A 13007-nucleotide genomic window follows, 5' to 3' on the forward strand; every position below is an offset into this window, starting at 1 on the left:
CTGCTCATTTATTTTCAATTTTTTAATGAAAATTTTTCTTAATATATTCATACTTAGAACTTCAGTTCATTAAAAGAACCTGGACTACCAATCAGGCCACTGACTGACTCACCCCACACTGCACCTACAGTGCAGTTCAACCCTGGCTGCACATTAACTGAAATCACCTGTGCAGCTTAACATGCTGATGCCCAGGTGCTACCAAAACCAGTCAAATCAGAATCTGTAATGAAGGGGCCTAGGAATCAAAAATACATAAATACTCCAGGTGATTTCTCCTGTGCAGCCAAGGATTGAGAACCACTGGCTTCTATCAAGAGTTCCTTCCCAAGGGTTGGCTCATCTCGATCTTATTCTTAGATGTAGATAATCATGAAACCTGGCTTTCCACCACCCTTCTCCAGAAAGTTGAGTTCAGGCAGCTGCCTTCAGGCACACACCTGGATTTTCTGATGTTTCTATCATGCTCCCTCCTACTTCCATTTGTGACTTTACTACTCAAAAGAGTTAAAAATACATCTCTTCTGGTAAAGACTGAAGACCCTCAATTTCCAGGAGATGATAAATCCTAATTAAGAAAATGAGATTCTGAAATGACAAAGTCACAAACACTGTGGGTAATGAAGGACATGCACACGTCTGTATGAATTGTATTTCTACTCTAAAGTCAAATAACAGCCTGTAAAGTCATACTCCCAAGAATATAAGACAACTCATATATTTTTGAAGAATCCCAGCTGTTGCCCACTTTCAGTTCTGAAAATTAATTTCAGAGGAATGTATGGAAGATTCTACTGAATCCAGTTCATTTGCCATAAACTCCTACCATCCACAAAAAAAGTGTATATGAATTAGGATAAGCATTACACAAAAGCAGAGCCGTTTTTCAAAAGATTCTCTGTTTTACACACTTCCTATATATTTCTTAAAAAACTAAAAGCTCAACATGATTAATGTGGCTAGAAGGGAAAACAGTAACTATTCCACTAAGTTTTAGAGGTGTTCTTAAATGACAGTAGTATAGAGCATGTAATGATGTAATGAGATTGGATATTTTATATCAAGAAACTACTACTTGACCCAAACATGTAACTTTTATTGCCATACTAACAGTATACCCAGAGGTGCTTCTACTTTTTACGAAGAAAACGAGAAGATTTCTTGGTTTAGGAAACTCTGACGAGCAAACGAATATTGCAAAATGAATCCATAAATGAGTTACTTGCATTATGGTAAGTTTAATCAGCATTCCTTAAAAATCACATTCCATAATTTAATTGACCTTGTCTATAGAAAATCTTGAGCAATTCATTTTGTGTAAAGAATAAGGCACCTGGCTCATTTTCTCAAATCATCAAATTTGGACTATTGCTAACTCAACTCTTACAAAATGAAAGGCAATGGCATTTCAATGTCACAGGCAAAGAACTGTCAATTGGTAACCTTTGAGAAATGGTTTCAAGGTTAAGACATGGCTCCAAAACACTCAACACAGATTTAGTATAAACTCTGTCTATATTCAGCCAGTGTTCATCAGCCACTAAAGAAAATTTGCAAAACCATTTCTAATGCAGTGGTGATAACTATAGTAAGCAGTAACCCTAATATTGAGAGAACCTGTACATCCAACATAGAACCATCAACACCTGCACCTACACTGGTGCCTAAAGGCTACTTTTCTGGTAAGTGATTTCACGAATGCTTTTCGGTCATAAAATCTATTTTTGGAAAATCCTCCTGTTTTCTGTCTCATACAATCAATTATAGACCAATTTTAAATTGTTTTGACGTTTAGCTAAGCCCTATGGAGCTGTTATCCAGATTGTGTTTTCAAGCCCAGTTAATTGTTTTCTACACATGGAAATATAATCACAGACTTTTAAGCAAAACTCATTAGGGTTTAATCCATGCAAGAGATGCTTTGTGTTCGAAAAACAGATGAGAAAGTATCATCTGCTTGCTAAACAACAGGACTACAGCTTTCCTTTGGGAGTTTCGGTGACTTTTTAAGAAAAATGTCATCAGCTTAAAATATCTCGTGTTAATTAAATGTTACTCACATAGACGGGATGGAGGTCAACGCCATACATCTCCAGAGATTTAGCAGTCCTCAAGTAATTCAGCTCTGCTTCAGAAGGAGCCTGACCCCTACACCCAGCATAAAAACAAAGAGCCTTACTTTACTAATAGGTACTGCACTTACAGGATATGAGAACCATCTTCACCATATTCACTGGAGAAATAAATAATCCTTTGTCCTAATGCAAACTTAAGTCTTAGTATTTGAAGAAGTCCCTTGCCTTCTTGGTGACAAAATTTTACACTCTGAGGTGAAACTTGTATTAAGTTAATTTCATTTACCAAATCTGTTTTTGCTCATTATAGCCAATCCCAATGTCCCAGCATATATTAAAAATTCTGTTTCAGAAACCCTCAAAGAGATTCAGAATATAAGCACTTGAATTAAAGAATATATCCTTTACAAAGAGTAAAACATCTCCACGCACCAGCAGCTCTCCATCAGGAGGAAAAGGAGAATAGTAGTGGGCAGGGAGAAGAGAATGGGCTCCCCAACACCTAACTGGGGTCTCTCCCCAACACCTAACTCAGCATCTCCTGACTACGTATGTAGTTTGAAAATACATTAATATTTATAAATTGTAAAAATACTTGTCATTTTCTTAACACAAAGTATAGAAATCATCCCAAAATCTTCATTGGTGATAATTACATAAATGGTATTCATTCCTAATGAGTGTGAGCATCTGCCTGGAATCTCCATGGATGAGTGGAACTCTGTGTGTGTGTGTGTGTGTGTGTGTGTGTAAGAGAGATTTTTAGTTAACAAAAGGAGCTATGAATTTTTTTAATTAATAAATCCTGCTTTGATGCATCCAATGTTTCAGCCATGGTACCCTGGAAAATCCAGCAATATACCTCAATTTTGAAATCTATAAAGAATGTTCATGACAAATTAGACACAAGAAAGCTACTAAATCTTGATCAAGCTTTATTCTCTTAGAAATAACAGTCACACTGTCAATACCATCACATAAAACATGTAAGGCCCTTTACCCAAAGCTCCTTGATAATTTCAAAAATGTAATTGTACTTTGAAACTCCTGGAATTAGTATTCTCAGAATGTGCCAAACACACTGCCCTTCATAATGTTATAAGAGGCACTTTCTTAGCATCCACTTCAGGGAAACCTTAAAATGAAGGACTCTATAATCAGGCTTAAGAGCATTCTGGTGCATGCTAATACAAGATGGAAAGCCTGGTTTCTCTGATTACAATTCAGCAATTGACTTCTTCTGCTACTCACTGAAACAGATCCTTTAGGCAAACATTTTTTGTTGACCAGATTAATTCTACATTTTTTTTCTTAACTATAATAGATCTGAAACCAAGCAAATTCAAGAGGGAATGTTACATAAGAGGGAATAAAGCAAAATTAATCAGTATAGAGGATTTAACCAAAATAACTATAATTAAATTATAACTTCAATGCTGCAGGCCATTAATTGAAAATCCTACTAGGGGAGTGTGTATATTCTCAGAAGTGCATGTGGTGTTAACATAATACCCTCCAAGGTGTCATCATGATTTCCAGATTCATTGCTGTAGACTGAATAGGACTTTGCTTATAACTGTAAAGAATTTACATCCTTAAGACAGACCCAATCCAGAATACATTAAGGCTTTTGTGGTTTTAAAATATACTTATAACTAAAAGAATAAATTTCACAAGGTACTGATGACTGAAAAAATAGGAAATTGCAAAATAACAATATATACAGAATGATTCCATTAATGTTAAATCATACATACATAAATCTACACAAAATAAATTTTCTTTATGTGAATTTATGCATAAAGAGAGGTCTGGAAGGCCATTAATCAAAAATACATTGACGTTAGGTTTTGAAATTTACTCTCTCCTTTACATTTTTAAAGTTACTTGGGTTTTCTATGAGCATTTTAGTGTTATAAGCAGTTAAAAAAAAAACTTAAAAGAAAAAATACTAGAATGTTCAAGGCATATGTGAAGAATTTATCATTCTAGAAACTTTTCTTAAGACTACCAAAAGCAAAAGATGATACTTAATGGATGATGCAACATAAGACATGATTTTTTTTTTCTAGCTTTGGTTGTATATCAAATACAATACACAACACTGTGCAATTTTAAGGAGTACAATGTATTGATTTGATACACTTATATATTGCAAACTGACTACCAACATAGGGTTAGCTAACACCCTCATTTTGTCACATGATTACATTTCTTTCTCGTGTGGTAAGAACATTTAAGATCTACTCTCTTAGCAACTCTCAAGTATATTGATGGTTCTTGAGGGCATTACTCAAAGTGAAATAAGACAGAGAAAGACAAACACTACGAGAGCATTTGAAGTGGAATCTGATAAAGGCAATCTCATAGAAACAAAGACTACAATGGTGGTTGCCAGGGACTGGGGATGGGGGAAATGGGGAGATGCTGACTAAAGAATATAAACTTTTGGTTATAAAATGAAGTATTGGGGATCTAATGTACAGCATGTTGACTATAGTTAATAAAATGTGATTCTTACATTAAAGTTTTATGAATCCTTTCTATGGCTTCTTCAAGTTCTTCCTTCTGATCAGGAACAAACCGGTACTCTGACACATAACCTGCAGTATGCTTATATGGGTCGTAATCTCCAAGCTCAGCTAAAAAACAAATTGTATTTTTTTCCACTTTAGAACAATATTCCTAAAAATACTCAAAAATATTCCTATCATGCCAAAAAATTTTCTTCAAATGTCTTATTAATAAATTCATACATAACTAATTTTAATAAAAAACAACTGGTGAGTATATATGAGCGGTATAAATAAAATCTTGTCTTAAGAACATAAGTTCTATATTTTTGCTTTCGGAAAGACTATAATTATCATTTTCATTTCAATTATTCTTACCAGGTTGCATGAAATAAAATGGCATAAATAGAATTTATTGTGCATATATTAGAAAAGCTAGAGGCAAAAAACAATGATGATGTCAACATATCCTCTCAGAAAAAGGCATCAAGAGTATACGAATCAAAATGTATATGCCCCAAACAGCAGTCAGGGAAATTTAACATAATGCTGTATATTAGTTTATACAAAGAAGCAAAATCAAACCAGAAGCTCATCATATTACATTTATTAAAGTTTTCCTCCCTATGTTAATCCACCTTCCAAGTCCAATCCAGTTCAACTATGTGCGATTTTTCCTAGGACATTTTTTTCCACACCATCTCTGAACTGGAAATGCCGTAAAGGCAAGGAAAATGCTGTCTCATTGCCCCCATCCCTGGCTTCATTCTTAGAAAGGACTCAGTATTTGTAAGTGGAAACATCCTCAGCCTCCAAAATGACAATGCAGTGTGGAGCTTCCCCCACATGGTTGCCATATTGATGCCAAGAGCTGAAGCGCAATGAGTGACAAATGTGTGCCACACCCTGAACGGTCACTGGCATCTGACCACATGGAATCTTCACAACAGCTGCCTGGGAGCAATGTGATCTCTGAGACAAAACAGCTTGAGGGGATCAATAAAACTCAGGTGGGATGTAGACTAGAAGGGCTTTTCAGACACTCCACCTAATTAAGAATCAATGCTGTTCCTGTGACTAAAACTCCAATGTGACCTATTACAAGGGATATGTAACTGGTTTCACTTTTAACTCTTCTGAGAAAACACTGATTAAAACTTGAATTTTGACTAAATATTTTTTTAGGAAAATATCACTTGATAAGAAGAACTTTAGTACCTAAACTTGCTTAAAAAGAAACATTCACATTTTTTTTCTCAATATGCTTTAGTGGAACCTACACTGGATGGCATATGCTCCCAGCTGAGCAGCGATGTTGACAGGGCAGGGCAGCCGGCCCTGAAGGACATCTTGCTTCACCTGCAAGAAAAACTGATATCTAAAAGAGAAATGGAAAAAAGAGATTAATGATATCTTACACTACCCAGACCTGAAGTTTCAGTCTTTGATAATCACAGCAACAGCCAATCACCTTGAAGGAAAATAAAGCCACTTCTGTGCTTTTATGAGGGGGCTGTTGAGTGAACAGGAACTATTTAAACACACATAAGCAATACAGGGTAGTGGCTCAAAAGTGTAGGCTCTCAAGTGAGACTGGATGGATTGCTTCCCAGCTCCAGTATTCATCTGGGCAGCTACTGACCCTCTCCAACAGCCAGTCTCTGCACCTGCAGAGCTGGGACAGCAAAGTATCTACACCTCATGAGGTCAATGTGGAAGTTACATAAAAGCTACTCTCACCATTCTCATTAACGCCACTGCCACTACAACTATGACACGGTCTTACTGGTAGGAACAACCTTTATGATGTGTTACCTACAGGGTCTAAAACCATGGGTACAGGATAAAAAGGTCATTATGGTGCAATTCCATCAATTCTCATGCCCATTATCTATGGCTTTGTTCATTCCATTTGCCTAAAAGAACCTGTTAGAATAGTGCCACCCAGTGCCCCAAATACTGTTAATATAGTAACTCATTCTAAGTGTTTTACATACAGTAATTTATGTTAAGACTTTAAAATAGGGCCACTACTATTATTGTCTCCATTTTGCAGAATGAAGTAACTAATAGACACAAAGAGATGAAGTCAAGTATCTCATCCAAGATGTCACAACTAGTTAAGCAGCAGAGCCAGAACTGGAACCCAGGCAATACGACTCTAGAACCTCTTAATCAGGATGCTATGCAACTTTGGCTGGCTTGCCCTCCTTCTCTCCCCCATCCAGTCTTTCTGCCTGTGGAGTGAGGGTGAGAGAAGCCAGAGATACATGAACCAATACAATGAACCATCAACACCATCCTCAGCCACCATTACCTACAATGCAGCATGCATTCACACACTCATGCACCAGGCTGTGTCCTTTGTAATTTCTCTTTCTTTGCAAGCCAACTCTTGATGTCACTGGGAAGGGCAGGAAAAGGGCAAAGGAAATGAATTATAAAAGTCAGCTGTATTAAGTTTCTTTTCTCCAAATGCTCACAACCAAAGGCCATAGTGAGGGAATCCAAATGTTAGATACTACTCTGATTATTTCTAGAAGACTGGACCAAGTTTGATTGCATCCACAAGCTTAAGAGATAATGTTCTTAACACCTTGTGTTTCCTGAATTCCCATTTTAGTAAACAGCACCACAGTCTCCATATATCCAAGTAAGAGAAACCTACCAACAATGTGCAACCCTGGCATGTGCATTCAGTCACTAAATCTGTTGTCTTTTGGAATCCACTCCAGGTCACTATCCACCCGATTTCTGAAACCTTCAGTGCTCTGCCAACATTCACACTTACCTCCCTTCCAAACAACCTTCCCGAAAAGTAGATGAAATTCTTAACAGAAAAATAGGATCATATCACTCCCTGGAAAAAATAAGACCTTTAAAAAATTTCATTTTGCTTTCAGAATAAAATTCAGATCCTTAAGAGAGTTTGTGACATGCAGGCCTCGGTCTTGGAGTGGCCTGCCTCAGTCTCCTTTGCAATTGGGCTCTATGGCCTAGGGTCCCCATCTGCACCCCTGCCACTGGTGATCATGCACCAAGGCCCACAAGAGGTGGCTGCACTGGTTTCCACAGGCCCACAAGTGACAGCACAGCAGTCATCCCCTCCAATGGCTCCCTCCTGGCCACCCACGATTATTTCCGGTGCCACCAAGGTTCCATGTCCAATAACAGCTCCTGGGAAATGCAGGGCATCCTGGAGAAGCCACGCCTCACCACCCGGGTCTCCCCAACACCAACCCAAATCCTGGTAGGCAAGCTTCTTTTTCACCAAGTCCACCCTCCAGTCCATGGCTACAGTGTTGGGAGTCCCCAGAATGCTCAGAATCTCCCCCAGGCCTCCAACGGCACTAATACTTGTGACCTGGCTCTGGAAGCCAGGAGGAGGCAACCTGGTGGCCAGCCTGACAAGGCCAACGGCCAACATCGGGCCCCAGTCCTGGGTGGCCACCAGCAGCCAGCAGGCTTCAGGAGGTGCTGGGCTCATCAGAGCCCTTCCCTCCCCTCTGCTACCCACTAGTAGGCAAGCTGCAGCCAGCAAAAGTGGTTGGGTTCTTCTACAGCAAAACAGCAAAAAGGAAGTTGAGAGAACCCCACTTTTTACTCTCCAAGCCACACTCAAGCCTTCCTGACACTCTGCACCTCGGTGGCTTGCACCAAGAGAAAAATAAACTACAACCAGTTTTAAAAAAATCCTCGGAAGACTTGTGCTTCTTGAGCCAAAATTTCTTGCCATTAACCAATGACTATCTCTACTCCCTAACTTGCGTTTACTCTTCTAGCCCTACTTAACTACTCCCCATGCCTTGAATGCTCATCTTGGATATCACATCCACTTTGTTATAATCATCTATCCTCCCCTTGAGGAGGAAAAAAGCAGAGTAAAGTACTATTAGCAGAACTTAAATACAAAAGCTTATACACTGAAGACACATTTTGCTAGAATTACTACTGCTTGTTGGAAATTAACATTTATTTAGCTACACTCTCTCTATTGTTAACTTGGAATTTCTTTCCCTGAAGTGTTTTTTTTTTTAAGGAAATGGGTCACAGATGCATATTTGTCTTGTTCTATTAAGACTTTTATAACATCTGACTGAACAGTCAAATCGCTTGCCAAATACAGAAACAGAGGAACCTAATCCCACAAGAGTTTGCTTCAAAGAGAAAAGGAAAGAGAAACAGAGGGGGATGAAAACACAAAGAACTGAAACTGAGAGAAAGCAAACAGATACAAAGAAATGGACCATATCCCATCAGTGACTGTAGTCTCAGTATATAGGTCTGGCACATAGTAATTGCTCAATAAATGTTGACTTGATGGATAGATATACAAATGAATAGGTAGACAGATGGCTGAAATGGAAAAAACTGAACACTCTTTGCTGTCTCTGAGAAATTCACAAAGAAAAAGAAAAAAGGACATCTGTTCAAACTTCTCTGGACAGCCTGCCTTTTAAAGATACCAGAGATCTTTAAGTCATTGCATTAAAGAAAAATCCACTAAAATCAAAAGACAAGTAAACTATTTTTAATTAAGAATTTGCTTAATCTTTATCACAGCAAGCATCATATCAGTTTTTTATAAGACAAATTCATGATACAGTAGAATCATATTTTCATAGACTAAACAAATATTTTATCATTATGTCAGGGCCTATTTTTAACTAACTGCATATAACTTATTTTGTCGATTTTATGGGACTTGGTGTACATTTAATATTTTATTTAAATCACAGATTTAGAGTTGGTGAGTCTTTCCCTCTGTTACTCTGCTTAAGGCTATGATTGGATGCTTGAATCCTTTTTATCTGTGGTTTTAATTAGGGGGAAACTGCATGCCAGTTTGCCTAGGACAGATCTTCTTTATGCCTGTTATACATGTATAACTATTAACAGCTCTTCTCACCATTCTCCAAAGTGTGAGGGTTTTGATGATCAACTCTACTGTGACCCTGGTTATACTCTACCCCTATTGGAGAAAAATGGAACACTCATTAAGGATGATCCACTTAATAAGGAAGCTTTCCAGGCATTCTGGTGCAAAGAAGAGGCTTCTTAAAGCAGGTATTGGTTATATTTTCATGTAAATTATTATCTTGGTGTATACACACTGTCTTCCTAGCTAGATCATGAGCCCTGGGGTAAAAAAGCTGGGTCTTCCACCCTGTCCACAGTCACCGCACTACTCCCAGTACAACACAAGTGAAGGGCTTAAAATATTGGCTTCACAGTTTTCTGCTTATCTGACATTCACTGCAAAGAGCTGAGCTGACACCAACGATGTACAAGCTGTTGAGCACCATTAACAGCTTAGCAAGTATCAGAGGTTTGCTTCAAGAAGGGGCAGAGACACCCCATTCTTTCCAGAGCCCAAACACAAGGTTCCCTGAAATTCAGTGGCCCAAGATGCTTACACCAACACGCCTGAAGCACACCTTCCAGCGACTTAGGACCCGGTGAGAAAACCGCAATCTGGGGACAGGGAGAAGTCTGATTTCAGTGCCAGGTGAATTTGACACTGAAGAATCTAAGAGGAGAGTAGCTACCTACAGGGAAGCAGGATTGTTTTCTGCCTCCCACACAGAGGGAACCTAGCATGTGATAGGAATCATTTCAGATAAAACTTCACTGTGAAGGACAGAGGGAAATGTTTATGATACACAAAATATTGAACATTGCAGGGGAAAATGGCATGTATTGCTTAAGAAGGAGAAAAATAGTAGAGGAAGCACACATTGATTCTCAAGAAAAAGTGGCAAAATCAGGAATAACACTTTCATCTCAAAGTATAAAACTCATGATTACAATACAGGAACAAGTAGCAATAATATCACCTTACATTTGTATAATCCTTTAAGGTTCACAGATTTCTTTTGCATCCATCCCAGACTGTGACCCTTGTCTCAACTGTGTTGTATCGAAAACCCTTATCCTCACTTAGAGGGGACAGAAACTCTGGACATGAACATGTAGCTGCAGGCCATTCAGCTGGTAAAGAAGCTAAAACAAACTAATCTTCACAAAGTGAAAAATAGGAATTTCCACATTAAAGTAATAAAATTAAAAAAAAATAAGCTTAATTTCAGTCTCCAAAGGCTGCTCTAAAACGTTACAAAACAAAATTAAAAAATCAAATACCTATGTTAAAAAAATTTTTTAATGTTTATTTTCGAGAGAGAGAAAGAGAGAGCACAAGCAGGGGAAGAGCAGAAAGAGAGAGACACAGATTCCGAAATAGGCTCCAGGCTCAGAGCTGTCAGCACAGAACCCGACACGGGGCTCGAACTCACAGACCATGAGATCATGACCTGAGCCGAAGCCGGATGCTCAACCGACTGAGCCACCTAGACACCCCCAAATACCAATGTTTAGAAGTTAAAGAGTGTCCATTATGAACGAGTCATTTGGAACATTGTTTTTTTTTAGAAACTGTTCTTAGATCCTTGAAGGTTCAGAAAGCTTCCAGCGACATCACAGATAGGGTCGTCCAGCAAAGCAGTAGACAGTCTCTCTGTCCTCCCTCTTTGCAAGACTGAAATTCTCTCTTGGGTCACTACTGAATCTACTTGGTACTCAGGGCACTGGACACAGTGCTCCATGTAGTTATTAAATGATGGTAGCTGAATGAGTGAGTTCTGTCCTTACACACAAATTCAAGAAATGTAGGCAAGAGGGCAGACGCAGGAGGATTCATAATTAAATGAACAACTATACCCAGAAAGTTGTGACTAGTGGACTGACTTTAAGCTGGAAGACCCATCTCAGGGCTCCAATCCAAGCTGGTCTTTTCCTCCCTAATTTCTTAATCAATAATTTGAAAACATAAAGTACTTATCATTATTTTTACTTCAACTACCCCTATCATCTATGGAACATTATATTTTTGTGTTAGGGTCAGTACTTGGCCTGTGTATCATCTTATATATTCCTTTCATTGTCTTTTTGAAAAAATACTTTAATTCGTTTTTGCAGATGAGAAAACGGAGACTTTAAAAGGTTACATAGTTTTCTCAAATTTACACAGCTAGTGAGTGGCAGAGCAAGGATGCACACCTCAGCCTATCTAACTCCAAAGCCTGTCTTCTTAACCAAAATGTGTGTTATGCTTATCAAGTGTGCAGGGGATACAGAGCTATAAATGATCCAGAATATGTGGAAGGCTGTTGTGATATTTTGAATCAGGATTAAAAATAAGCTTAACAGATACCATGAGGACACAAATTATCTAAAGAGCCGATGAAGAGAAGAGACTTTAGATAGCATTAATTTTCATGTCAAAACTTACGAACAACCCAAGAGCCAATACACAGTAGGCTAGAAGAGTTTTCCAGAGAATTGAAGCAAGATAAATGTTCAACTTGCAAATGCTGACCTAAGTATACTTTTCCTTTAATAGCATATATTGGGAGATTTGGGGTTTGGGTTTTAGTTTCACTTTTGCCAAAATCATCTCATGCAATTGACTCCCTTTGTAAGGTCCATGATGCCTATCCATTTAAAGGAACCTATTCATGCAAATTAATGACTTAATCTTCAGGACATTCTAAAAATCAGTATGTAGTGATATCATATTGAGTCATATTAAACTTACCTAAGCTCAACTATATGCTCTGGGCAATAAAAATAAATTATTTTAGGTCATGGCTACTAGCTGGAAGCCAACTCTGTAATCTGGTTCTTAGCTACATGATCTGGTCTAATATGTGAGGAAAAGAAGATTGCAGGGAATATGTCGTGAGGTTGTACGTTACCCACAAATCTATACATTCTGCTCACGAGCTGGTAGTAGATTCTGAAGGGAAATTTCTGTTCATAATATTAGGTGAACAGGTTTAAAATAATGCATTCTAAAACACCCATTTCTCTCCTTATGAATAATAAATCGAGTATCTTTTGGAACCCAACCCTCACCCAAGATGTAACTCCACTGACCTGCTGGAGCGAGGAGAGAATGATATAGTAAGTGCTACCATTTATCAAGCACTTACTGACCAAATGCAGCCAACTAACACAAGCTTTACATTATTTTTAGTACACCATTTCATGCTTACAAAACCTTATGAGACAGGTATATCTCCAAATTTACAGTTGAGGAAAGTGAGGCACAGAGAGGTTACTGACAACCTCAAAATGAAGGACTTTCCTGGTATTTTCATAAAATGTTATTTCCTTGCAATTTCCTAATAAGTTACAAACATGGGTGTGTGTGCCTTTGTGTGTGTTTACCACTTGGACTCAGTTTCCCCATGAGCCCATAACTCAGAAATCCCTCAACTGCAAAGATTATTCACGAAGCTCTAATGTAAATATGACCCCTCTCCTTAATTCCTTCCCAACACAACGGCCCTTCCCCCATAGAGGTGTGCTCCTGGAAGGCCTCACAGGACAGCCCTCCTTTAAAAGTGGTCCTTTATAA

The 13007-nt window shown here is 38.3% G+C and overlaps 1 protein-coding gene across 6 annotated transcripts in view; it reads right to left on the reverse strand.

The window, feature by feature from the left end:
- EPB41L4A (erythrocyte membrane protein band 4.1 like 4A) overlaps positions 1 to 13007 on the reverse strand; it is a 248884-nt gene that overhangs the window by 95108 nt on the left and 140769 nt on the right. For all 6 annotated transcript variants that reach the window (XM_019838062.3, XM_019838060.3, XM_019838064.3 and 3 more), the window contains exons 5-7: positions 5869 to 5966; positions 4597 to 4717; positions 2061 to 2148 (exon numbers count right to left, since the gene is read on the reverse strand). In XM_019838062.3, coding sequence (XP_019693621.2) covers positions 2061 to 2148; positions 4597 to 4717; positions 5869 to 5966 — 307 coding nt within the window. The remainder of the gene's footprint in view (positions 1 to 2060; positions 2149 to 4596; positions 4718 to 5868; positions 5967 to 13007) is intronic.

This window comes from Felis catus, chromosome A1, assembly GCF_018350175.1.
Source record: "Felis catus isolate Fca126 chromosome A1, F.catus_Fca126_mat1.0, whole genome shotgun sequence".
Taxonomy (NCBI): domain Eukaryota; kingdom Metazoa; phylum Chordata; class Mammalia; order Carnivora; family Felidae; genus Felis; species Felis catus.